Source organism: Hylobates moloch, unplaced genomic scaffold, assembly GCF_009828535.3.
Source record: "Hylobates moloch isolate HMO894 unplaced genomic scaffold, HMol_V3 SCAFFOLD_12, whole genome shotgun sequence".
Lineage (NCBI taxonomy): Eukaryota > Metazoa > Chordata > Mammalia > Primates > Hylobatidae > Hylobates > Hylobates moloch.
The window spans coordinates 104123610-104151256 of record NW_026652287.1 but is presented as its reverse complement, the minus strand read 5'-3'; the positions used below and the strand labels follow the sequence as shown (position 1 = coordinate 104151256).

Here is a 27647-nt window from a genome sequence, read left to right as displayed (position 1 = left end):
CACTGCACTCCAGCCTGGGCAATGAGAGGGAAACACTGTCTCAAAAAAAAAAAAGTAAATACAATATTTAATTGGAGTAAATATAATATAATGTAACATATATGCACACACACAAAGGGTGTGATTTGAGGTGGTAAATACATCAATCAGCTTGATTTGATTATGGTAATAATATCATATGTGTATTTCAAAATTCAAATTGAATATTTAAAATATATATCATTTATAGCATTTTTGTCAACTGTACCTGAATAAAGCTAAAAAGTAAATACAATATTTAATTGGAGTAAATATAATATAATGTAATATATATGTACACACACACAAAGGGTGTGGTTTGAGGTGGTAAATACATCAGTCAGCTTGATTTGGTTATGGTAATTGAATCTGGGATTCAATTATATGTGTATATCAGAATTCAAATTGTATATTTAAATATATATCATTTTTGTCAACTGTACCTCAATAAAGCTAAAAAGTAAATACAATATTTACCTGGAGTAAATATAATATAATGTAACATATATGTTATACAGTATATCAATATTATATTGTTTATTAATATTATAAATGATAATATAATTATAATGAATATTCAATATTGTGTCAATTTAAAGCACATTTATAATTGTAATATCTAATGTTCAAGTAGATGTACATATAATTTATATCAAAATATAAACATCAATATAAACAAACAGCAGAAAATTCTGCTCTAGATTTCTAGACAAATTTGGTGAAAAAATATTGTGATGAAATGTCATATACAGAAAAGAAAAACAGTTTATCATTGTTTTAATTAAATAAAGTGTAAAATTTTCCTGTTAAATGTTATTTCATGTTATTTTCCTGGTTTGAAATTGTTTCTCAAAAATGGCTTGATATCTGGCCAAATTTTATTTGTGGATAGTCAAATATATCAATAAATGAAATTCATATCACTTCTTTATGTGCTCTTAATAACATTTAAAAAATTACACAAATATATACATGTAATAAAATTTTCCCTTTTATCCTGCACTATTGTAGATGACAGATATAAAAAGTGACAGCCACCAGCCAGCTTCCCTCAAGACTGATCAATGACTGATCGATGACTGGTCAATGGCGAGACATCTTTTTCAATGCACAGGTACCCTCACTTGCATAACTTGCAGGGTCGTGCACGTGCAGGGTAGGATCTTCTTTTTATTTACATTTTTTCTGTTTTGTTAAGATGGACTTTTTACATCACTTAAAATATATGTTGCATTCAAGTACTATTTATCTTGATCATAGAATTTTTAGCACCCCCTTAAATTTTGTTCCTGTCTCACTAGCCTCACTCTTACGTGATAATAATTAGAAATAACACTTTTAATTTAATAAGGAGAGGTCACTATGTCAAAAGATAGGTGGAGAGCATAAAAACCCCATTTACAAAAGACTATATGTATGTAATAAGCATTGAAAACGATGTGTAAGCAGAATAGTACTCAGAAATATTCTTTTTTTAAAAATTGGGAACTGTTGCAAGCTTGTCTCCCTGTTCAGGTTCCAGTGATTTGGGAGGAATTTTTTTCCCACAAGGGGATTGGGGGAGCCAAGGAGCATGACTCTGTGTATGTGAGCTGGCATGGGCCGAGATGTTCTTCTTGTGATGGCTTAGGTGTAGGGGTTGGTAATAATTTATACACTGGTGTAAATTATTAAATATCAATTGATGGAAAGGGGTCCTATCTAGTCCGTTTTAGATGGAGGATACAGGTTTCTAAGGAGTGAGTGATACAATTACTAAGGGTGGAACTAGAGATTTATGTGAATGGTTTAAAAAAGTGGGCGGGACCACCTGGCTACGCATATAAAACCCAGTCTCTGTGCAGAGTCACTTGTCTCCCAGACAGTGGCTCAGGCTTCAGGACTCTCTTCCAGCATGGCCGAAGACACCTATTCACACAGTAAGTTCCCTTGTGCTTGACTGAGCTTTTGTTGGTTTGGGGAAAAAGCAGGGCTAAAAACCTATTGGTCTTGTCAGAAGCTGTGAGAGTTCCGTTTTTAAACTTTAAAATAACTGTATCTGGATAAGGGAAAACCAGTTTCTCTGATGTGATATTATGAAAATAGGCTGTTTTCAGTGCATTTGAGCATTGGGAATTTCAGAAAGGTACAGATATTCAAGAATAAATAAGACATATTTGAGCTTCAGGAAGAAGAGGGGAGGAAGGAGCGGAAAAGAAAAAAAGGAGAGGAAGACAGATGCTAAAAGAGAGCGACTATGGGACACATCACAAAGTTTAGAGCTCAGAACATCCTTGGAATCAAGGATTCCACATCTGGAAAGCACTTTCCTGATTTCTCTCTACAGAATGTTTGAACTTTTCTCCTGAACTTTGGACTTTATCTAATTGCCTACTTGTCTCTAACAGGCATCTCACACTCAATGTGTTCCAAAAACTGAATTCCCTATGTTCATATCTAAACTATTCCTCCCACTGTTTTCTCCTGCTCAGGAGGTGCCAGGTCATGCCTCATGTCTAGAAAACACCCCTGACTCCATTTTCTCCCGCATAACATAACGCAGTCAGGCTGGACATTCTGGTGGCTTTAACATTCAAATATTTAAGGAATCTGACCATTTCTTGGTCCATCTCATTAGATTATTGGTCCATTGCATTAGATTATTGCAGTCTTCTCCTAACTGATCTCTCTGCTTCCACCAACCTATTCTCAACGCTGTACCTCATGTGATGTTGTTAAACTGGTAATTAAATTATGGCAGCTGGGCGCAGTGGCTCACACCTGTAATCCCAGCACTTTGGGAGGCCAAGGTGGACAGATCACGAGGTCAGGAGTTCAAGACCAGCCTGGCTAACATGGTGAAACCCCGTCTCTACTAAAAATACAAAAATTAACCAGGCATGGTGGTGGGTGCCTGTAGTCCCAGCTACTCGGAAGGCTGAGGCAGGAGAATTCCTTGAATCCAGGAGGTGAAGGTTGCAGTGAGCCGCGATCATGCCATGCACCTCAGCCTGGGCCAGAGAGCGAGACTCCATCTTAAAAATACATACATACATACATACATACATACATACATACATACATACATACAATAAATTATGTCACTTATCTGCTCAAAACTCTCAACAAAAAGGCACCTGGCCCTATCGTGCCCTAGATAACGTGGCACCCAGTATGGTCTGTGACCTCGTCTGCTTCCCTTTTATTCCTTTTTCTCCAGATGTTCTGTCCTCCTTGCCTTAAGTCAAATAGGACAGGCAGTGTCCCAGCCCAGGGCCTCTCCCCACCTCCTGCAATGTGTCTCTCAAATGTCAGCAGTGCTCACTCTTTAATGTACCTTTGTTCATGTTATACTTTCTCAGTGAGCCCATCCCTAACTATTGCACTTAAAACTGTGACCTCACCCCTGCACTCTCTACTCTTGACACTTGATTCTTCTTTGCCGTGGAAATACTCATCATCTGATACACTACATCTTTTGCTTGTTTGCTTGATATCTTTCAGCTCCTTAAAGATCAAGGATATCTTAACTCTTTTGTTTATGGTGCCTAGAATAGGGTCTGGCTTTTAATAGGCATTCAATAATTTTTTAACAATTGAAAAATTAGATGAAAATATTCTGGTTAATTCTACTAGGACTTACCGAGCCATTTCTGGAAGTGAATGTTTGTTGTGTGTAGAAGGGTAAAGGGTTAGAAATTAGAATTCAAAGAATGACTATATATATATATATATTTTTTTTTTTTTCCTACTCCGGAAATGTAGAAGTTGAGGAAAAGCAAAATGGATTTAGGAGTGGCTTTCCGAGATTAATTACAAAAGCAGAGAAGATCAATTTCTCAAGGCATCAGGGCAGGTCTATGCAAATCTTATGAAGTGGTCTTTTGAAAGGGGTGGTGTTACTTACAAATATGTGGAAGAATAGAAGATTTATTTTAGGGCACTTGTTTTCAAAGTATGGTCTGTGGAGCTCCAGAGCCCTTTCCAGGAACTATAAGGTTCCTAATTTTCCTAATTATACTAAGACATTTTCCTTTTCGGTGTGTTTACACTTGCACTGATGATACAAAAACAATGATGGGTAAATCTGCTGGTACCTCAGAGAACATCAAACCAGTATAACCAAATTGTACTGGTAGTTACTGCAGTTACCCTCATACTTTCAGTGCAGGAACAAAAAGCGTTTTCACTTAGGAATGTCCTTAAGCAGTAACAATTATTGATTTTATTAAACTTTAACCCTTGATTACACCTTTTTAATATCCTGTGTAACAAAAAGGGACACATGCATCAAACCCTGTGCTTCATACTGGAATAGGATGCATGTCTGGAAAAGAAGGATGTATGTAATTATTTGAATTGCCAGCATAACTAGCCTTTCACATTTTTATTATTTTAAAATATTTTTTATCTTTAAAAAAATTTTTGTTTCCACCAAAATCCTGCAGTAATCTAGCCTTTTTTTAAAGAATTATTTTTAATTTTTTTTTTTTTTTGAGACGGAATTTCACTCCTGTTGCCCAGGCTGGAGTGCAATGGTGCAATCTCGGCTCACTGCAACCTCTGCCTCCCAGGTTCAAGCGATTCTCCCACCTCAGCCTCCCGAGTTGCTGGGGTTACAGGTATGCACCACCATGCCTGGCGAATTTTGTATTTTTAGTAGAGATGGGGTTTCTCCATGTTGGTCAGGCTGGTCTCGAACTCCTGACCTCAGGTGATCTGCCCGCTTCAGCCTCCCAAAGTGCTGGGATTATAGGCGTGAGCCACTGTGCCCGGCCAATGATTTTGAATTTTTGTGGGTGCATAGTAAGTGTATATATTTATGGGGTACAGAGACATCCTTACATCCGTGGGATAAATCCCATGTGGTCATGAGGAATTATTTTTTTAACGTACTGTTGGATTCAGTTTGCTAGTATTTTGTTGAGGATTTTTGCATCAATGTTCATTAGGGATATTGTCCTTTTTTGATGTGTCTATTTGCCTGCTTTGAGTATCAGAGTAATACCGGCCTTGTAGAATGAGTTAGATGGTGTCACACTATGTTGCCCAGGATAGTCTTGAACTCCTGGACTCAAGGAATCCACCTGTCTTGGCCTCTCAAGGTGATGGGATTACAGGTGTGAGCCACCTACGCCCAGCCTAAACTGTTGTTTTAAATGATAAATGCAAGAGGCTACAAAATCATTGATAGGTAAAAGAGCCATTCAAAATGTAAGATAATGTGTTGGAAACTTGAAAAAAATGTAAGACAAAAATGTATTTTAATATAACGCAGTAAGGAAAGTTCACTGATACGTTTTCAGACTCCATGTGACAACTACCCTTGAAAAAAGTTTAAGAAATTGGCCAGGTGTTGTGGCTCACACCTGTAACCCCAGTACTTCGGGAGGCTGAGGTGGGTGGATCATCCAGACCAGCCTGGCCTATGTGGCAAAACCCCGTCTCTACTAAAAATACAAAAATTAGCCAGGCATGTTGGCAGGCGCCTGAAATCCCAGCTACTCAGGAGTCTGAGGCAGGGGAATCGCTTGAACCCAGGAGGCTGAGGCTGCAGTGAGCCGATATTGTGCCACTGAACTCTAGCCTGGGGAACAGAGTGAGACTCTGTCTCAAAGGAAAAAAAAAAAAAAAAAAAAAAAAAAGAGTGGATGTGACTCATTCCTGTAATTCCAGCACTTGGGGTGGCTGAGGTGGGAGGATTGTATGGGGAGGCCAGGAGTCTCAGACAGCCTGGGCAACCTAGGGAAAGGCCATCTCTACAGTTTTGCTAAAAACTTAGCTAAGCGTGGTGGTAAAGTGAGAGGTCATAGCATGGGGTGTGGACCACCGTAGACCGGAGGGTCAGGGAGGGACTCTGAGAAGATGGCGTGCAAGCTGAGACCTGAACAAGGTGACCTCATCCATCATCATGTGAAGAGCCTTGTGGGTAGAGGGAGGAGCAAGAGAAAACTCTGCAGAAGGAAGAAGTTGGCCGGGTTGGGGGTCAGATGGAAGTTAGATGTCATGGCAGGAGTACACACTGCAACGTATAAAGCCAAGTGGAATGTCACGTAAGATGAGGTCAAGGAGATGGACAGGTTCAAGAGGAATGATGGGTAATGTCAAAGGCGGATTGTATGAGCCAATTCATTGAGCTTGTAAAAGTTGAACATTCCCCCTTCAATGAAATGCAATGGACCACGGGCCAGGTGCAGTGGCTCACACCTGTAATCCCAGCACTGTGGTAGGCCAAAGTGGGTGGATCACGAGATCAGGAGTTTGAGACCAGCCAACATGGTGAAACCCTGTCTCTACTAAAAATATAAAAAATTAGCCAGGTGTGGCGGCATGTGCCTGTAACCCTCGCTACTTGGGAGGCTGAGGCAGGAGAATCACCTGAATCCAGGAGGTGGAGGTTGCAGTGAGCCAAGACCACACCATTGCACTCCAGCCTGGGCAACAAGAGTGAAACTCCATCTCAAAAAACAAAAAACAAAAAACAAAAAACAAAACAATGGACCAGGTGTGTGAAACTGAAGACAAGGGCAAGCAGTCAAAGATCAAACAAAAAAGCTGTTGGGCTTTTAACTGAACCTCTAGCATCTCTAGTAAACTTTCTTCTCATCTCAATTCACTAAGTCTAATTCTGTTACAAAATGGTATGTTCCAAAATGCTTTCCAGATTTGGTTATTTCAAGGAGATGTCCTATCCAGAAAATTATGTGATGTGGTATTTTTTTTCCTATTGGAAAATTCTACTGAAAGTATGAAATTCTTTTTCCAGTTAATTTTGTCCTCCCTGTGGTGTTTTTAAAAATACCTTGGAAACTGATACTGTTTGCCTGCTATTGCTATTGAGCAATGGAGGTCGAAGTGAAAAAATATGCTCTGGTCAGGGGTGGTGGCTCATATCTGTAATCTCAGCACTTTGGGAGGCCAAGGCTGGGGAATCGCTTGAGCCCAGGAATTTGAGACCAGCCTGGACAAAGCGGCGAAACTCTATCAAAAAGTAGAAAAATTAGCCGGGTGTGGGGGTGTGCACCTGTAGTCCCAGCCACTCAGGAGGCTGAGGTAGGAGGATCGCCTGAGCCTGTGGAGGTGAAATCTGCAGTGTGCCATGATTGCGCCACTGCACTCCAGCCTGGGCAACAGAGTGAGATCCTGCCTGAAAAAATAAAAACAATAAAAATAAAATATATGCACCAAGGAATTTTGACCTGAAAAACTGAAAGGGGTTGAAATGGTCCTTGTATCACAAACTCTTCATTTCTATGGTTTCATCACTATAATGACATATCGCATGCATTATTGACTTAGATTGTTTCTAATCCATATGAACAGAACACATTGTTTTTTAAAAAAAATTATTGGCATTTTCATGACATACACGTTTTTATTTTTATTTATTTTTTATTTTATTTTATTTTATTTTTTTGAGACAGAGTCTCGCTCTGTCACCCAGGCTGGAGTGCAGTGGCACCATCTCAGCTCACTGCAAGCTCTGCCTCCCGAGTTCACGCCATTCTCCTGCCTCAGCCTCCCGAGTAGCTGGGGCTACAGGCGCCTGCCACTATGCCTGCTAATTTTTTGTATTTTTAGTAGAGACGGGGTTTCATCATGTTAGCCAGGATGGTCTTGATCTCCTGATCTCGTGATCCGCCCGCCTCGGCCTCCCAAAGTGCTGGGATTACAAGTGTGAGCCACCACGCCCAGACTTTTTTTTTTTTTTTTTGAGATGGAGTCTCACTCTGTTACCCAGGCTGGAGTGCAATGGCACGATCTCGGCTCACTGCAACCTCCGCCTCCCAGGTTCAAGCAATTCTGCTGCCTCCGCCTCCTGAGTAGCTGGGATTATAGGCACATGCCACTAAGACTGGCTAATTTTTTGTATTTTTAGTACAGATGGAGTTTCATTGTGTTGGCCAGGCTGGTCTCGAACTCCTGACCTCATGATCTGCCCACCTTGACCTCCTAAAGTGCTGGGATTACAGGCATGAACCACCACGTCTGGCTCACAATGGTTTCTAATGGTTTTTCAAAACAGAGGATCCCTGACTTCTTAGTATGGCATTCAGATGAGCTAAAGAAGTTGAAAAATCGCCATTGTGTGTTCAAGAGCTCCATAATTGTATGAGGGTAGTTCTCCTGGAGTGGGTTCCAGTGGATTCGGAAAGAGGAAGTGAGAGACTAGCTTGAACCTGAAGTTTGAATATATAAATTAACCTATTACATGCTTCTTCTTTTGTAATCTTCCTACAGAGATGGTAACAGCAAATCGTAGGCGCTGTCGCACCAAATTCACAGAAGATCAATTGAAAATCCTCATCAATACCTTCAATCAAAAGCCTTACCCAGGTTATGCTACCAAACAAAAACTTGCTTTAGAAATCAATACAGAAGAGTCCAGAATCCAGGTAAGTTAAGGTTCAGTATCTCCAGGACTGGAAGTAGAAAGGCAGGAGGGAGAACCATTAACGGAGCCCATACTATGTACCCGTGTGCTGAGGGCTTGGTGGGGAGTATCTCAACTGACCCTCAATAAACCCACGAAGGTGTTGGTCTTAGCCTTACTTCATAGATGTGGATGCCGAGGATGAGCGAGCTCACAGGAGGTGAGAGAACGCGTGTAGGCGTACCTTCAGAGGAGGAGATACTTGAGCTGGTTTTTTTTTTTTTTTTTTTTTTGAGACAGAGTCTCGCTCTGTCGCCCAGGCTGGAGTGCAGTGGCGCGATCTCGGCTCACTGCAAGCTCCGCTTCCCGGGTTCGCGCCATTCTCCTGCCTCAGCCTCTCCGAGTAGCTGGGACTACAGGCGCCCGCCACCACGCCCGGCTAATTTTTTGTAGTTTTAGTAGAGACGGGGTTTCACCGTGGTCTCGATCTCCTGACCTTGTGATCCGCCCGCCTCAGCCTCCCAAAGTGCTGGGATTACAAGCGTGAGCCACCGCGCCCGGCCTTGAGCTGGTTTTTAAACCTGTAATAATTGCAGCAGCTATTTACCAATTAAATATTAATAATTAAAGCAAATCATGTTGGCAGCAGATGGTGAAGATTCTGAATGCCCAATCTTTTATTTTTATTTTTATTTTCATCTTTTTATCTTTTTGAGACAGAGTCTCACTGTCTCACCCAGGCTGGAGTGCAGGGGCACAATCACGGCTCACTGAAGCCTTAATCCTAGGCTCAAGCAACCCTCCCTCAGCCTCCCAGATAGCTGGGACTATAGGCACGTGCCACCACGGCTAATTTTTTTTTTTTTGAGACAGAGTCTTGCTGTGTCATCCAGGCTGGAGTGCAGTGGCGCGATCTCGGCTCACTGAAACCCTCGCCTCCCAAGTTCAAGCGATTCTCCTGCCTCAGCCTCCCAAGTAGCTGGGACTACAGGCGCCTGCCACCATGACCAGCTAATTTTTTTTTTGTATTTTTAGTAGAGACGGAGTTTCACTATGTTGGCCAGGCTGGTCTTGAACTCCTGACCTCGTGATCTGCCTGCCTCGGCCTCCCAAAGTGCTGGGATTACAGGCATGAACCACTGTGCCCGGCTAATTTTTTTAAAAATTTTTTTGTTTTTAGTAGAGATGATGTTGTCACACTATGTTGCCCTGGGTGTGAATGCCAAGTCTTGACCTAAGACTTGGTAGATGGGCCGGGCGTGGTAGGTCATGCTTATAATCCCAGCACTTTGGGAAGCCGAGGTGGGTGGATCACCTGAGGTCGGGAGTTCGAGACCAGCCTGACCAACATGGAGAAACCCCATCTCTACTAAAAATACAAAAATTAGCCAGTCACGATGGCACACACCTATAATCCTAGCTCCTTGGGAGGCTGAGGCAGGAGAATACTTGAACTCGGGAGGTGGAGGTTGCAGTGAGCCAAGATCACGCCACTGCACTCCAGCCTGGGCCACAAAGTGAGACTGCATCTCAAAAAAAAAAAAAAAAAGAGAAAAAAAAAGAAGACTTGGTAGAAAGTGACAGAAGTTAATAATAATCCTGGGCTTAGGCCCAATAAGAATTGCTCACTTTGGAAACAGGCAGTGATGTAGCTTAAATGACATTAACATGTAATTGTCTCCTTTTCTTTTCCTCACTCAGATTTGGTTTCAGAATCGAAGAGCTAGGCACGGATTCCAGAAAAGACCAGAAGCTGAGACTTTAGAATCAAGCCAGAGCCAGGGGCAAGATCAACCTGGTGTGGAGTTTCAAAGTAAATAACCCTCTTAGTTCTGTTCCCCAGCAGAGCTTCTCTACGGTGGAGCCAACTGCTACTTTGAGAAAAGAATGTCTCCTCCCTGATGACCTCCTGTTCAGGGTCTTATGGTGGCAAAGGGTTCATTGTACCCTAGAAGTTCTCCCCTGCCCTCTTCCCAGGCTTTCTTATTTATTTATTTATTTACTTATTTATTTATTTATTTATTTATTTATTTATTTATTTATTTATTGAGATGGAGTCTCACTCTGTCACCCAGGCTGGAGTGCAGTGGCTTGATCTTGGCTCACTACAACCTCTGCCTCCCAGGTTCAAGTAATTCTTCCGCCTCAGCCTCCCAAGTAGCTGGGATTTACCGGTGCGCGCCACTACGCCCAGCTAATTTTTGTACTTTTAGTAGAGACGAGGTTTCACCATATTGGTCAGGCTGGTCTTGAACTCCTGACCTCATGATCTGCCCCCTCTCAGCCTCTCAAAGTGCTGGCATTACAGGCGTGAGCCACCGCGCCCGGCCTCTTGCCTGCTTTCTTTCTACTGGAGTCCAGAAGCCCAGACATATCATCCTGTGTCTCCTCTAGAACCTTCCACCTGGAAGGAACCTGGGACAAGATCCTCTCAGGAGGAGTCAGTGGGATCAAAATTGGAGGGAGAGTGACAAGTTTGGGTTCTGTGTTTGAATATGTGAACGGACCCTTGCAATACTCCTTGACCGCCCCCCTCCATCTTTCCATGCGTTCTCCAGGTAGAGAAGCCAGACGGTGTCGTACCACCTACAGCGCCACTCAGTTACACACTCTCATCGAGGCGTTTATGAAAAACCCATACCCTGGGATTGATTCCAGAGAAGAACTTGCTAAAGAAATCGGTGTTCCAGAGTCAAGAGTCCAAGTGAGTGAAAAGAAGTATGGTTGTCCCATCTCCTAGGGATCTAGGTATACAGGAAAGGAAGCCACATGGGCCTCAGTCAGTTCCTTATCCTGCTGGACACAGTTCAGGGTCTTTCACAGCTGTTCCTACTCTGCTGACTTCTACCCCCAGGTGCCCACAGGACTCAATCTCACATCCCCTTCTGGTATTTTCTGTCTGTCTTGAGCAACGTTGTATTCCTTGAGCCCTGAACAGTGCGTGTCACGTGACACCCAATGAGAATTTGTTGAGTGAATATTAGTTAACATTGCATATAAGCCAGGCATTTGGCTAAAGCCTTTTTTTTTTTCTTTTCCAAGATGGGGTCTCACTCTATTACCTAGGCTGGAGTGCAGCGGCGAAATCTTGCCTCACTGCCATCTTGACCTCCTGGGTTCAAGCGGTTTTTGTGCGTTGGCTGCCTGAGTAGCTAGGATTACAGCTGTGTGCCACCATGCCTGGCTAATATTATTTGTATTTTTAGTAGGGATGGGGTTTCGCCATGTTGCCCAGGCTGGTCTTGAACTCCTGGCCTCAGATGATCCACCCTCCTTGGCTTCCCAAAGTGCTGGGATTACAGGGTTGAGCCACCATGCCCGGCCTATTTGACTGAAGTCTTTATGTCTACTGTATCCTTCAGATCTTCTAATTATGCCCTGAGGTTAGAGTTATGAGGTATGAGGTCCAGGCTGGGTGTGGTGACTCAAGTCTGTAATGCCAGCACTTTGGGAGGCTGAGGTGGGCAGATCACCTGAGGTCAGGAGTTCAAGACCAGCCTGGCCAACATGGTGAAACCCCATCTCTACAAAAATACAAAAATTAGCCGGGCATGGTGGTGCATGCCTGTAGTCCCAGCTACTTTGCAGGCTGAGGGAGGAGAATCGCTTGAACCCGGGAGGTGGAGGTTGCAGTGAGTAGAGATTGCGCCACTGCACTCCAGCCTGGGCAACAGAGCAAGACTCTGTCTTGAAAAAACAAATTATGAGGTCCACATTAGACATTTAACATTTAGCTCAGAGAAATGTACCAGTCTGTCCAAGGATTCATTCCTGACACATCTTAAAATGGAATAAAATTGTCAGACTGCTGTGTAGGGTGTGTGTGCGTTTAAACCAGTGCTCCCTCCTGTAAGCAGGACATGAATGCACATTAGTGGTTCTGATGGTTCTTTCCTTTTACTTTCCTCATCTCATTTTCATTTTTCATTCTCTCCTTTCATCTTGCATTATTCGGAGCATCTACTATGTGCTAGGTACTGTACTAGGTAGTGATTGCTACGGTTTGAATGTTTGTCTCCTCCAAAACCAATGTTGAAACTGAACTGCCATATTAAGAGTTGTGGCTGGGCGCAGTGGCTCACACCTGTAATCCCAGTACTTTGGGAGGCCGAGGCGGGTGGATCACCTGAGATCGTGAGTTCGAGACCAGCCTGAAAACATGGAGAAACCCCGTCTCTACTAAAAATACAAAAATTTACCTGGACATGGTGGTGCATGCTTGTAATCCCAGCTACTCCAGAGGCTGAGGCAGGAGAATTGCTTGAACCTGGGAGATGGAGGTTGCAGTGAGCCGAGATTGTGCCACTGCACTCCAGCCTGGGTGACCGAGTGAGACTCCATATTAAAAAAAAAAAAAGTGTGGGTTGGGGACAGTCAAGTGTGCCTCTAGTCCCAGCTACTTGGGAGGATTGCTTGCGCCCAGAAGTTCAAGATCAGCCTGGGCCACATGGTGAAGCCTCGTCTCTACAAAAAGTTTAAAAGTTAGCCTAATGTGATGATGCATGCCTGTAGCACTAGCTACTCTGAGAGAGACCACTGTCTCAAAAAAAAAAAAAAAAAAAGAAAAGAAAAAGGAGAAGAAAGCAATCATGAGTTTTACACAACATTCTTTGTTTAAATTAAGTTTCTTTGTCTTACCCCCTTAGATTTGGTTCCAAAATCGAAGATCTAGATTACTTCTCCAGAGAAAAAGGGAATCTGTGGCGTCCTTAGAACGAGAAGAGCAGGGCAAGAGTCCTGAGGGACTGCAAGGTAACTAGCCTGTTGTTTCCAATGTGGTTCACAAGCGGAGCCCTTGGATGTCCAGTGCTTCGTCATGGTGGAGCCGACAGCTCCCCTTGGAAGGTGGAGGATATTCCCACCCAAGTGCTCCATGGTACCATGGGGTTGCTCACAGTCCCCAAAGACTCTTCCCAGGCCGTGGACCTTCTGAAGAATCCACTGCCCACTTTCCAACTGGAGTCCAGCAACCCCCATGGATACAAATTCTGTTCACTGATGTATCCCCAGTGCCTGGTACAAAGGAAACGCTCAATACACTTCTGTTGAAGGTGTGATTGAGTGAACAGAGGAATGAATCCTCAGGTGTGGTCTGCCAGGGGCAGCGGGGGCATGGCTTTCCCAGGAAGTAGTAGGTTCCATATTGGATTGAAAAGGTGGGGGCTGGGCACGGTGGCTCACGCCTGTAATCCTAGCACTTTGGGAGGCCGAGGTGGGCAGATCACGAGGTCAGGAGATCGAGACCATCCTGGCTAACACAGTGTAACCCCGTCTCTACTAAAAATAGAGAAAATTAGCCGGGCATGGTGGCGGGCGCCTGTAGTCCCAGCTACTAGGGAGGCTGAGGCAGGAGAATGGCATGAACCTGGGAGGCGGAGCTTGCAGTGAGCTGAGATCGCGCCACTGCACTCCAGCCTGGGCAACACAGCAAGACTCTGTCTCAAAAAAAAAAAAAAAAAAAGAAAAAGAAAAGGTGGGAAAAGGTTGACTTCCATGTTTGTGAATATAAGCTGACCTCTTACATTCTTTCCCCTATCTTTTTTCCTCCTTAGGTACAGAAGATACACAAAATGGCACCAACTTCACCAGTGACTCTCATTTCTCTGGAGCCAGAACATGGTGAACATAGTCAAATTCAATGTACTTGATATTATCAACTGGGCCCCAAATCTCTCTCACAGTCTTCCTGGGAGTCTATCCTTCTGCTGAAACCGCAAGCTAAGCCTTCTGAAGATGGTAAAGGACTTGACCAGATGTGGTGGCTCACACTTTGTCATCCCACTACTTTGGGAGGTCAAGGCAGGAAGATTGCTTGAGCTCAGGAGTTTGAAACTAGCCTGGACAGCATATAGCAAGACTCTGTCTCTATTATAAAAAAACAAAATAAATGAAAAGGACTGTAGGAGGCAGAGACGGGTACAGGGCATACCACACTACCCTGTTGACACAGCCTAGATCCAGAGGTCAGCAGACCTTGAGACAATGAAAATAAACTTGATAATAATCTTTTTTCAATCATCACAGTAATTATTGATTTGGACAAAAATCACTTGACGTCGTAACCTTAAAGTGACACTGCTCTGCCTATGGAGTGGCCATTCTTTTATTCCTTTACTTTCTTAACAAATTTGCTTTCACTTAAAAAAAAACCTTTAAGTTTGAGGAAGAACGAGATATATACCTCATCTAAAGAATCTACTCACACACACTTATTAATTACAAAAGGAAAATCAGTAATTTTGCAGTGGAGAAATATGGCCAGCTCTACCTTAACCAAGTGGCTGAAAGTCACTGCACCAAGGCCGGGCGCGGTGGCTCACGCTTGTAATCCCAGCACTTTGGGAGGCCGAGGCGGGCGGATCACGAGGTCAGGAGATCGAGACCACGGTGAAACCCCGTCTCTACTAAAAATATAAAAAATTAGCCGGGCGTGGTGGCGGGCGCCTGTAGTCCCAGCTACTCGGGAGGCTGAGGCAGGAGAATGGCATGAACTCGGGAGGCGGAGGTTGCAGTGAGCCGAGATTGCGCCACTGCACTCCAGCCTGGGCAACAGAGCCAGACTCCGTCTCAAAAAAAAAAGAACCTTAGTAACTTGACTCTCAACCCCACTACCAACACTTCCCCCTCTAGCAGAAGGTTCACCCCAACAACAGGATAGAAAGAAACAATCTTCCAGGACATCAGAAGTGGCTCGCCTTACAGGAGGAAATTAGTAAGAATATTGCTCTCTGTGGGTTTTTCTCACTGACTTCAGGCTTCTGAAACACGAGAATATTTAGGACCTATTGGTGCTCTGGGGATTAAATCAAAGAGTAGCACTAAGGTATATTGAAATTATTCAAATACATTCAAACTACACAGATTCCTTATAAGTTACTGGTATCATTGTAGGAAGGAAAATGTATGAGAAAAAGATATCGCAGAAAAAGATATCAAAAATAGTGTGATAGTCTATCTTAGCATATAGTAGCTTTCTCAACCCGCTATATAAAAAATTACCAGCAAGAAGGCCAGGCATGGTGGCTCACACCTGTAATCCCAGCACTTTGGGAGGCTGAGGCGGGTGGATCACTGGAAGTCAGGAGTTCAAGACCAGCCTGGCCAATATGGTGAAACTGCATCTCTACTCAAAATACAAAAATTAGCCAGGCGTAGTGGTGGGCGCCTCTAATCCCAGGTACTTGGGAGGCTGAGGCAGGAGAATTGCCTGAACCAAGGAGCTGGAAGCTACAGTGAGCCAAGATCATGCCACTGCACTCCAGCCTGGGCAACAGAGTGAGACTCCATCTCAAAAGAATAGGAAAAAACTACCAGCAAGAAAGAAAAAGTACAAAAATAATGTTTATGGCTGAATTGGCTCTGTGTCATAATTCCCTTTTCTAGCATTCTCAAAAGGATCCCATCTGTGATACACACAGAAACTGCAGCCACATTTGAATGGTTCACTTCTTGATTCATTCTGAACTCCCTTAAGGCCAGTGTCAGTTCTCTTTCAAGCTGAGAAAATCTATTAACAGGTATCTCAATTTTTACCATCCTTTCTTTCCCCACAGAGAGCGACGTTCTTACTAATTTCCTCCTGTAAGGCGAGCCACCTCTGATGTCCTGGAAGATTGTTTCTTTCTATCCTGTTGTTGGGGTGAACCTTCTGCTAGAGGGGAAGGGTTGGTAGTGGGGTTGAGAGTCAAGTTACTAAGATTCTTTATTAACATCTCTCAGTAAGGTTATGAGAGGCCCCTGAATTGTCTTAGGAGTTTTCTTTGCTGAGCATTTGTGAAGACACGGGGATGAAGTTTGGTTTAAATTTTTGAATTTGAAGTAGGCCAGGCATGGTGGCTATTGCATGTAATCCCAGCGTTTTGGGAGGCTGTGGCAGGAGTATTGCTTGAGGCTAAGAGTTCAAGACCAGCCTGGGCAACATGGCGAGACTCCATCTCTACAAAAAAATTTTTCAAAAAAATTTGCCAGGTGAAGTGGCACATGCCTGTGGTCCCAGCTACTTCGGAAGCTGAGGTGGGTGGATGGCTTGAATCCAGGAGGTCGAGGCTGCAGTGAGCTGTGATTGCACCACTGCACTCCAGCCTGGGTGACAAAGAGAGAACTTGTCTCAAAAAAAAAAAAAAAAAAAAAAAATTGAAGGAAAGTGACTTACGGGGAAAGAATGTAAAGAAAACATTGGACGCTGGTGCTGTGGCTCACACCTGTAATCTCAGCACTTTGGGAGGCCGAGGTGCGTGGATCATCTGAGGTCAGGAGTTTGAGACCAGCCTGGCCAGCATGGTGAAACCCCGTCTCTACTAAACATACAAAAGATTAGCTGAGCGTGTTGGTGCACCTTGTTAATCCCAGATACTCGGGAGGCTGAGGCAGGAGAATCGCTTGAACCTGGGAGATGGAGATTGCAGTGAGCGTTTTAAAAAAACATTTAAGGTGGACAGGTGGTCCACCTGTAATCCAGATTTGGGTGAGGTGGGTGGAACCCCTGAGGTCGGTTTAGAGCAGCATCAACATGAGAAACCCCGTCTATAAAATACAAAAAAAAAAAAAATTGCCGGGATGGTGGTGATGCCTGTAATCCATCGAGTTGAGGCAGAGATTGTTGAACATGGGGGCAGTTTCAGTGAGTGAGTCAGCCTTGATCCACCCGGGGAAAAAAGGAAGTCAGTTTAAAAAACAAACAAACAAACAAACAAACAAAACTTTATTTGCTTATCCATAAGAAACAATTCCTCATCTGTTCAAGTTTTTTTTTTTTTTTTTTTTTTTTTTTTGAGCCAGGCTGGAGTGCAGTAGAGCGATCTCCGCTCAGTGCAAGCTCCACCTCCCAGGTTCACACCATTCTCCTGCCTCAGCCTCCCTAGTAGCTGGGACTACAGGTGCCCGCCACCACACCCGGCTAATTTTTTATATTTTTAGTAGAGACGGGGTTTCACCGTGTTAGCCAGGATGGTCTTGATCTCCTGACCTTGTGATCTGCCCGCCTCATGAGGTCTTTCATTTAAAACATTTTTTTAATTAAAAAAAAATTTCATCTGTTCAAGTTTTATCAGCAGGTTGCAAAAATTCAGTCACATCTTCAGGCTCCACTTTCAATTCTAGTTATCTTGCTATTTCTGCCACATCTGCAGTCACTACTTCCATTGAATTCTTAATATATATTTTAAAAATAAAGATGGGAGTCTGGCTATGTTGTCCAGGCTGGTCTCAAACTCCTGGCCTCAAGCGATCCTCCCACTTTAGGTCCTAAAATGCTGTGATTACAGGCATAAGTCACTGTGCCTGGCCTCTACTGAATTTTTGAACCCCTCAAAGTCATCCATGAGGGTTGGAATCCCCTTCTTCCAAATCCTGTTCATGCTGATATTTTGACCTTTTCCCATGAATCACAAATGTTCTTAATGGCATTTAGAATAGTGAACTGTTTCATGGAGGTTTTCAATGGACTCTGCCCAGATCCATCAGAGGATTCACTGTCTGTGGGAGATAAGGCTTTATGAAATGTGTTTCTTAGATAACAAGACTTGAAAGTCGAAATTACTTCTTGACCCACAGTCTGCAGAATGGATGTTGTGTTAGCAGGCATGCAAACAGCATTCATCTCCTGGTACATCCCCATCAGAGTTTTTTTCTTCAACTGAGATTTAGATTCATCTATCAGCTCTCAAGTGACCCGATACATTTTTAATGAGCAGTGATACTTTGTTTTTGTGTGGTCTTTTGCTTTTTTCTTATTTTTCTATTTTTGTGTTTAGGTTTGATGAGCAGTAATATATTTTTATATTTATTTATTTATTTATTGTGTTTGCTGGCTGAACACCTGGGATCTGAAGAGCAGTGATGCTTTGAAGATAATCCTTTTTTTTTTTTTGTCTGAGAAGTAGTTCTCAACAGTGGACTTAAAATAATCAAAACCATACTGTAGACAAATGTGCTATCACCCAGGCTTTGTTGTTTAATTTATAGAGCACAGATAGGGTAGATTTAACATAATTATTTTCTTTGTTTGTTTTTTGAGACACAGTCTTACTCTGTCACCCAGGCTGGAGTGCAGTGGTGTGATCTTGGCTCACTGCAGCCTCCACCTCCCAGGTTCAAGTGATTCTCTTGCCTCAGCCTCCTGAGTATCTGGGACTACAGGCAAGGGCCACCATGCTTGGCTAATTTTTTTGTATTTTTAGTAGAGGTAGGGTTTCACCATGTTGGCCAGGCTGGCCTGGAACTCCTGACCTCAAGTGATCTGCCCGCCTTGGCTTCCCAAACTGCTGGGATTAGAGGCGTGAGCCACCGCATTCGGCCAGCATAATTCTTAGAGGCTTTAAAATTTTAAAAATGGCAAGTGAGCATTGGATTAAACTCAGTCACCAGATGCATTAGTTTCATGTAAGAGAATCATCGTGTCCTTGGAAGCTTTGAGGCCAGGCATTGACTTCTCTCTAGCTATAAAAATCCTACATGGAATCTCCTTCCAATAATAGATGGCTTTTTCTTCTACATTGAAAATGTGCTGTTGCGCCAACTGCAGTGGCTCACGCCTGTAATGCCAGCAATTTTGGGAGGCTGGGATGGGAGGATCACCTGGGGCCAGGAGTTTGAGACCAGCCTGGGCAACATAGTGAGACCCTGTCTCTAAAAACATAAAAATAAAAAAGGCCAGGTGCAGCAGCTCAGAAAAAAAAAAAAGATAGAAATCACTCCACCCCTTTCAGTTCACCCTCAGGCTTGTTCTCTCCCTCAGGCTGGAATGCAGTGGCAAGATCGTTGCTCACTGCAGCCTTGACCTCTTGGGTTCAGTTGATCTTGCCACCCAGCCTCCCAAGTATCTGGGACTACAGTAGTCCTCCAAGGCGGCTGGGATTCAGTTGTGAACCACCGGGCTGGCTGGGTCATTTGCTTTTTTTGTTTTTTTGCTTTTTTTTTTTTTTTTTTTTGAGACGGAGTCTCCCTTTGTCGCCCAGGCTGGAGTGCAGTGGCATGATCTTGGCTCACTGCAACCTCCACCTTTTGGGTTCAAGCAATTCTGCCTCAGCCTCTTGAGTAGCTGGGACTACAGGTGTGCAATACCATGCCCAGCTAATTTTTGTATTTTTAGTAGAGACAGGATTTCACCATGTTGGCCAGGCTGGTCTCGAACTCCTTACCTCAGGTGATCTATCTGCCTCAGCCTCCCAAAGTGATGGGATTACAGGCTTGAGCCACTGCACGCCGCCAAAGGTCATTTGCTAATAACGATCTTTGGATACCTCTTCTCCTGGGAGGAGGTCTAGTCTGGTGCATCCTATCCCATGAAGTCTGGTTTAATCTCTTGGAATTCAGTTGGATGCTCAGTTTTGGAACCTCTCCATGTCTGCAGGCAAGGGCATGTAGCCTGTGCTTAAATTCAACACCCAGACTAGGGTGGGGCTGGATTGGCATGTTGATCTCATTTTGAGAGTATTAGTACCACTGAAGAGATTTTGCCGGTTGGAGGTTGGAGCCTGAATACTTTCTGTCGGGCAGAGAGCACTTTAAGGCATTGTTCCACCCTCATTGGCCCTATTTCTTTTTTCTTTTCCTTTTTTTTTTTTTTTTTTTGAGACGTGAGACGGAGTCTCGCTCATCGCCTGGGCTGGAGTGCAGTGGCACGATCTCGGCTCACTGCAGCCTCCGTCTCCTGGGTTCAAGTGATTCTCCTGCCTCAGCCTCCCACGTAGCTGGGATTACAGGCACGTGCCACCATGACCAGCTCATTTTTGTATTTTTAGTAGAGACAGGGTTTCCCCATGTTGGCCAGGCTGGTCTTGAACTCCTGTCCTCCCAAAGTGCTGGGATTACAGGCGTGAGCCACTGTGCCCAGCAAATTTTTTGCCGTTTTAATTTATTTTCATCCTCTGACATTTGGATAATGTTTTCCATGCTTTCTATTTCAAAGTCAAGGTAAAAAATTTTTACTTGCATGAACTTAAAAAAAATTTCCATTGGAAACTGATTGGGCAGATTTGAAAATTAAGCTTTCACAATCACAACTTTTATGAGAGCTCATTCAGTTTTGGAGAAGTCAAGGAAAGAATTGGGAATTGAAACTTTGAGGTGGCCTGATAGGATCAGGTGGGGCTTTCGTAGGAAGTGAGTGTTTTGGGTTGTTTCTTGACTGGATTATGATGCGGAATACAGTGGGTAGGGGGCCGATTAAGTTTTAGTCATTAGTTTAGCTTTTCAGTATATATGCCTTTTCATTTTCAGTCCCTTTCAGAAGAAAAGACCACAGGCATCAGAAATCAATCAACTTGATAATTTATGCCAGATTCCACTGGAGGTAAGCTGATTTTTTTTTCTCCCTGAAAGCCAAATGTCTGGGGTTTTGTTTGTTTGTTTCTTTCTTTTCTTTTCTTTTCTTTTTTTTTTTTTGCATTTTTACTTAGTTTCATTTTTCTACCTCTCCTATTTGCTGGAATAAGCCAAATGTTTTACACTGGTAGTTTAGATATTTTTTTAAATTGTCGTATTGAAAAGTGATGCTCCCAGGAGACTCAAAATTATTTTCGTGACCCTCCAGTCCTTAGCATTACTGCTGGCCCACAGCTACTTCTAAAAACTTTTTTATTGACAAATAATAATTGTGTTTATTTATGGGGTACGATGTGATGTTTTGATACATGTTTACATTGGGGGATGATTAAATCAAGCTAATTAATCTATTTTTGTGGTGAAAGCATTTACAATTTACTCTTTTTTAAAAGTATATATATTTTTTGTTGTAGAATTGGACTCCTCGAACTTTAATAAACATTAAAGTTGTGCCCGGCAAGTTTACTGTTTTTTAAAACATATTTGCTTATTTAAAACTTTATTCCTGGCTGGGTGTGGTGGCTCATGCATGTAACCCCAGGATTTGGGGAGGCTGAGGGAGGAGGATTGCTTGAGCCCAGGAGTTTTAGACCAGCTTGGGTGACATAGCAAGATCCCTTCTTTACAAAAATAAAAAGTTAGCTGATGTGGTAGCATGCACCCATAGTCTTAGCTATTCAGGAGGCCGAAGTAGGAGGATTGCTTGAGTCGGGGATTTTTAAACTGCTGCGAGCTGGGATCACACCACTGCACTCCAGCCTGGGTGACAGAATGAGACCCTGCCTCAATAAAATAAAATAAAAAATAAAAACTTTATTATTTAAACAGAGGCAGGGGTTTCACTATGTTGCACAGGCTGGTCTCAAACTCCTGAGCTTGGCTGGGTGTGGTGGGTCACGACTATAATCCCAGCACTTTGGGAGGCTGAGGCGGGTGGATCACTTGAGATCAGGAGTTCGAGACCAGCCTGACCAACATGGTGAAACCCTGTCTCTACTAAAAATGCAAAAATTAGCTGGGCATGGTGGTGCGTGCCTATAATCCCAGCTACACGGGAGGCTGAGGCAGGGGAATCCCTTGAACCCGGGAGGCAGAGGTTGCAGTGAGCCGAGACTGTGCCACTGCTCTCCAGCCTGGGTGACAGAGCAAGACTTGGTCTTAAAAAAAAAAAAAAAAAAAAAGTAACTCCTGGGCTCAAGTGATCCTCCCACCTTGGCTTTCCAAAGTGCTGGGATCATAGGTGTGAGCTGCCACGCGTGGCCAAAATCTACGCTTTTGGCAAAGAATTACCAATGATCCAGCTGTCCCACTTATGGCAAAGCTGAAGGGCTATCTGCATCCCGTGTTCACTGCGGCGTTATTCATCACGACCACAGCTGCTTCAGGATTCATGGTTTCTGCTCTCGGCCTTCCTCACTGTGCTCTGGCTGATCTGATGCTTGCCTCATTGTTTTTGCACAGGCTTGTTTTAAAGGTGCTGTTGAACTGCTGTTTAGCTTTCTCTCTCTTTTTTTGTTTTTTTTTTTTGAGACGGAGTCTCGCTCTGTCGCTCAGGCTGGAGTGTGGTGGCATGAACTTGGCTCACTGCAAGCTCCGCCTCCCAGGTTCACGCCATTCTCCTGCCTCAGCCTCCCGAGTAGCTGGGACTACAGGCGCCCGCCACCCCGCCGGGCTAATTTTGTTTTTGTAGTTTTAGTAGAGACGGGGTTTCACCGCGTTAGCCAGGATGGTCTTGATCTCCTGACCTCGTGATCCGCCTGCCTTGGCCTCCCAAAGTGCTGGGATTACAGGCATGAGTCACTGCGCCCAGCCAATTTTGTATTTTTGGTAGAGACGGGGTTTCACCATGTTGGCCAGGCTGGTCTCGAACTCCTGACCTCTGGTGATCTGCCTGCCTCAGCCTCCCAAAGTGCTGGGATTACAGGCGTGAGCCACCGTGCCCAGCCTGCACTTTCTTCTTTGAGACCCAGTCTCAATAAATAAACAAACACAAAAAAACCAAAACAAAAAAAGACCTTCAGAGGGGGCTAACTGAGGTACGAGTCAGGGCTTTTCTGAGTGGTTTAAGGAGAGCTTTTATCCGGGGTGTGGAGCATTCTATGCTGGATGATCCCCAAGTTGCAAAGCAAATTCTGCTATTTCCTGATTCTTCTCCATTTTCCCTCAGATCTGCCTTCCCAAGACTTTACTGGCTGGTAAAGAACAGGAAATGAACAATTCCCAGGTAAGCTTTTCAAAAAAATCTAAATGTCATAATGAATAAACGTACAACCCACGTTCCTCTTGCTCAGAATTAACTCCGCTAACTTTTTGGCGTATTTTCCTTCTTCCTTGCATACTTTTATTAAAAGGTAACACACACTCTACTTTCTGCTTTCCTATTAAAGCTAAAACATTTCAAGTAAAGCTCAAGACTGGGCATGGAGTGCAGTGGTGTGATCTCAGCTCACTGCAACCTCCACCTCCCAGGGTTCAAGCGATTCTCCTGCCTCAGCCTCCCGAGTAGCTGGGATTACAGGCAGGCACCACCATGTCTGGCTAGTTTTTGTATTTTTAGTAGAGATGGGGTTTCACCATGTTGACGAGGCTTGTCTCGAACTCCTGACCTCGGGTGATCCACTGCCTCAGCCTCCCGAAGTGCTGGGATTATAGGTGTGAGCCACCATGCCTGGCCTCTATTTAAAAAAGAATTTCTAATAGAGGCAGGATGTCTAAAAGAAAAATAAAAAATAGAAAAAAATATAATAACATTTTCTTTTCTTTTCTTTTCTTTCTTGAGACAGAGTTTTGCTCGTTGCCCTGGGCAACGAGTGCAGTGGCGCGATCTCGGCTCACTGCAGCCTCCACCTCCTGGGTTCAAGCGATTCTCCTGCCTCAGCCTCCTGAGTAGCTGGGATTACAGGCTCCTGCCACCATGCCTGGCTAATTTTTTGTATTTTTAGTAGAGATGGGGTTTCTTCATGTTGGCCAGGCTGGTTTCAAACTCCTGACCTCAGGTGATCCACCCGCCTTGGCCTCCCAAAATGCAGGGATGACAGGTGTGAGCCACTGTGCCCGGCCAAAATAATAAAATTTTCTTTGAGATAGGGGTTTCGCTGTGTTCCCCAGCTAGTCTCAAACTCCTGGCCTCAAGCAATCCTCCTGCCTCGGCCTCCCAAAATGTTGGGATGACAGGTGCGAGCCACCATACTCGGCCTCTGCCTTAACTCTAAGTAAAAGATGACAACGTGGATTAATTAATAGTGGAGAAGATGGAAACTAATGGCCGGGTTTGAGATTCAGGAAGTAAAATTGGTGGGACTAGAGGGTGGAGAAAGATGGCAGTGTCATGGGTAGGTCTAACGTTTATGGCTCATTGGCAAGATCCTCTGGGCACAATTTATTTTCGTCCAGAGTAGAGTGAATTATGGACATGATTAAAGCTTGGTTCAGCAGGAACGAGTTTCTGTATCCCCAGCCGCAGGATTCAATGGCATTTTTATACTGATTGGGAATCTGTTGTTACAGGGAAGAGTGACTTTCAAGGATGTCACTGTGAACTTCACCCACGGGGAGTGGCAGCGGCTGAATCCCAAACAGAGAAACTTGTACAGGGATGTGATGCTGGAGAATTACAGCAACCTTGTCTCCGTGGGTAAGGACAGCTTCCCAGGCAGGGGGACTCAAAACCTAAGGTGTGAAACACACAGACACCCCATGGTTGGCCGAATAGGGTTGGCACAGAGGTGCTCCTCACTTTGCATATGTTTTTGTAGAGCCGGGACTAGGGTGGGGCAAGTGAAGTGTACCAAGTGCTGCATTTAAGGAGCCCCCATCCTCAGGGTCCTGCAAGTGCCCGGAGAATGAGTGAGGGCCTCTGTAAGTTTTGTGAGCTGGGTGCCCTGCCCTTCACCCTACTCCTGGTCTTGATTTTTGGAAAAGCATTATTCTCCAAGAAGAAACAGCATTTCCTTCCTTCCCTTCCTTCCTTCCCTCACTCCCTCCTTCCCTCCCTCTCTTCCTACCTTCCTTCTTTCCTTCCTTCTTTCCTCCCTCCCTCCCTCCCTCCCTCTCTCCCTTCCTCTCTCTTTCTTTCTCTCCTTTCTCCTAATAGGGTCTGGCTGTGTCACCGAGGCTGGAGTGCAGTGGTGCAATCATAGCTCATGGTAGTATTTTTTTTTTTGGAGACAGAGTCTTGCTCTGTCTCCCAGGCTGGAGTGCAGTGGTGTGATCTCAGCTCACTGCAACCTCCGCCTCCCAGGTTCAAGTGATTTTCCTGCCTTACCCTCCCGAGTAGCTGGGATTACAGGCGTGCACCACCATGCCTGGCTAATTTTTGTATTTTTTGCAGAGATGGGGTTTCTCCATATTGGTGAGGTTAGTCTCAAACTCCTGACCTCAGATGACCTACCCACCTCAGCCTCCCAAAGTTCTGGTATTACAGGCATGAGCCACCGCGCCTGGCGTCACTGCAACATTGACCTGGGCTCAAGCCATCCCCCCACCTCAGCCTCGAATAGCTGACACCACAGACGTGCACCACCACACGTGGCTTTGGTTTTGTAGAGACTGGGTCTTGCTATCTTCATGTTACATGTAACATGTTGGTCTCAAATTCCTGTGCTCAAGCAATTCTCCTGTCTCGGCCTCCCAAAGTGCTGGGATTACAGGCATGAGCCACCACGCCCAGCCCAGAAAAAGCATTCTTTGTTGAGTTTAGTTCGACTGCTCATGTGCATTCCTTCAAACTGTCCCTCCACACAACTCCCCCCAACCAATGGCACATACCCACACACTGACATACAAATGCCCACACTCACACACAAATATTCACGCAAGCACTTATATACACTCACACACTTGCACAAACAACTCACACATCCACAAACACCAAGCCCTGCGGTATCTTCCACCACAGGACGAGAGGAAACCACCAAACCTGATGTGATCTTGAGGTTGGAACAAGGAAAGGAGCCATGGTCTGTGGAAGAGGAAGTGCTGGGAAGTGGCCGTCCAGGTAGGTGACCAGGAGAGCACTGTGCGTCAACGTTGCGTGGAAGCCAGTTCAGCTTTTCTAAATGAGGAAGTCATTTGCAGCAAGTAGAGCCAGCTGTGACTTCCTGAAAGCGCTGGAAGAAATCTCCAGGTATTTTCCTCCGCTCAGAAATTTCTTTACATTCTTCTCTGGGTTTTCCTTTGCAGGCAAACTCCTTTTTTTTTTTTTTTTTTCTTGAGACGGAGTCTCTGTCGCCCAGGCTGGAGTGCAGTGGCGCGATCTGGGCTCACTGCAACCTCCGCCTCCCGGGTTCAAACGATTCTCCTGCCTCAGCTCCCGAGTAGCTGGGATTACAGGCATGTGCCACCATGCCCGGCTAATTTTTTGTATTTTTAGTAGAGACAGGGTTTCGCCATGTTGGTCAGGCTGGTCTCGAACCCCCGACCTCAGGCAATCCACCCGCCTCAGCCTCCCAAAGTGCTGGGATTACAGGTGTGAGCCACCGCGCCTGGCCTGGCAAACTCTCTTTCTTAATTTCCTTCTCCCTGGTATCCCTGGGCTCTCACCTGCTCCCCATGCACTAGGTCTACGTTGCTCCGTCCTTTACAGATAGACGTGTGATAGCATCATGTAACATTAGTTCACCTAGAACTCTAACAGAGCTTATATTAACTTTGGTTTCTCATAGACATTAGGTTTGAAGCCAGAACGATCACCACAATAGATTGTTTACGGCATTTTATTTCAAGCATGTGAGTGGAACGTTTTACACAGGACATTTTTTTGTATTCCATTTTAGAAAAAAACGGGGACATTGGAGGGCAGATTTGGAAGCGAAAGGATGTGAAAGAGAGTCTTGCAAGAGAAGTCTCATCAATCAATAAGGAAACGCTGACTACGCAGAAAGGTGTAGAACATGACGGATCTAAGAAAATACTTCCACTGGGCATAGATGATGTATCTTCCTTGAAACACTGTGTACAAAATAATTCTCACAACGATAATGGATACAGAAAACTAGTTGGCCATAATCCATCCAAATCTGTAGGAAAACAACTGAAATGTAATGCCTGTAGAAAGTTATTCACTTCAAAGTCACGCCTTCAGAGTCACCTGAGCAGGCATGCCTGCCAGAAATCCTTTGAATGTCATAGCTGTGGAAGAGCATTCGGGGAGAAGTGGAAGCTTGATAAACATCAGAAAACTCATGCAGAGGAAAGGCCCTATAAATGTGAGAAATGTGGGAATGCCTACAAGCAGAAGTCAAATCTCTTTCAACACCAGCAAATGCATACTAAAGAGAAACCCTATCACTGTAAGACATGTGGAAAAGCCTTTTCCTGGAAATCATCCTGCATTAATCATGAGAAAATTCATAGTGCCAAGAAATCCTATCAGTGTAATGAATGTGAGAAATCCTTCAGGCAGAACTCAACCCTCATTCAACATAAAAAAGTTCACACTGGACAAAAACCCTTTCAATGTACAGACTGTGGAAAGGCTTTCATTTACAAGTCAGATCTTGTGAAACACCAGAGAATACACACGGGAGAGAAACCCTATAAATGTAGCATATGTGAGAAGGCCTTTTCCCAGAAATCCAATGTCATCGATCATGAGAAAATTCACACTGGGAAGAGAGCTTACGAGTGTGATCTGTGTGGAAATACCTTCATCCAGAAGAAAAACCTCATTCAACATAAAAAAATCCATACTGGAGAAAAGCCCTATGAATGTAATAGATGTGGAAGAGCCTTCTTTCAGAAGTCAAACCTTCGTACCCATCAGAAAACTCACAGCGGAGAGAGGACCTACAGATGTAGTGAATGTGGAAAAACCTTCATCCGGAAATTAAACCTTAGTTTGCACAAAAAAACCCATACTGGACAAAAACCTTATGAATGTTCTGAATGTGGTAAAGCCTTCGCTGACAAGTCTTACCTTGTTAGGCACCAGAAAAGAATTCACTCCACATAG

At 44.1% G+C, this 27647-nt stretch overlaps 2 protein-coding genes across 2 annotated transcripts; both read left to right on the top strand.

Annotated features, from left to right (window-relative positions):
- Positions 1–1870: 1870 nt before the first annotated feature.
- Positions 1871–14386, top strand: DUXA (double homeobox A). Its single transcript, XM_032171700.2, has 6 exons — positions 1871–1937; positions 8239–8393; positions 10073–10184; positions 10930–11075; positions 13018–13123; positions 13924–14386. The coding sequence occupies exons 1-6, from the start codon at positions 1913–1915 to the stop codon at positions 13992–13994; spliced, it is 615 nt and encodes a 204-aa protein (XP_032027591.1). The 5' UTR covers positions 1871–1912; the 3' UTR covers positions 13995–14386.
- Positions 14387–22904: 8518 nt separating this feature from the next.
- On the top strand, positions 22905–27647 carry ZIM3 (zinc finger imprinted 3). The gene is made up of 4 exons (XM_032171698.2): positions 22905–22919; positions 24203–24329; positions 25593–25691; positions 26470–27647. The coding sequence occupies exons 1-4, from the start codon at positions 22905–22907 to the stop codon at positions 27645–27647; spliced, it is 1419 nt and encodes a 472-aa protein (XP_032027589.1).

Bases quoted from the DNA above. Each gene is read 5' to 3' on its own strand.
- ZIM3 (XM_032171698.2), top strand. The intron at 24,330-25,592 runs GTAAGGACAGCT...CTTCCACCACAG, and splicing joins CAGCAACCTTGTCTCCGTGG to GACGAGAGGAAACCACCAAA. The intron at 25,692-26,469 runs GTAGGTGACCAG...ATTCCATTTTAG, and splicing joins GCTGGGAAGTGGCCGTCCAG to AAAAAAACGGGGACATTGGA.
- DUXA (XM_032171700.2), top strand. From the start codon at position 1,913: ATGGCCGAAGACACCTATTCACACA. The intron at 1,938-8,238 runs GTAAGTTCCCTT...ATCTTCCTACAG, and splicing joins CGAAGACACCTATTCACACA to AGATGGTAACAGCAAATCGT. The intron at 13,124-13,923 runs GTAACTAGCCTG...TTTCCTCCTTAG, and splicing joins GAGTCCTGAGGGACTGCAAG to GTACAGAAGATACACAAAAT.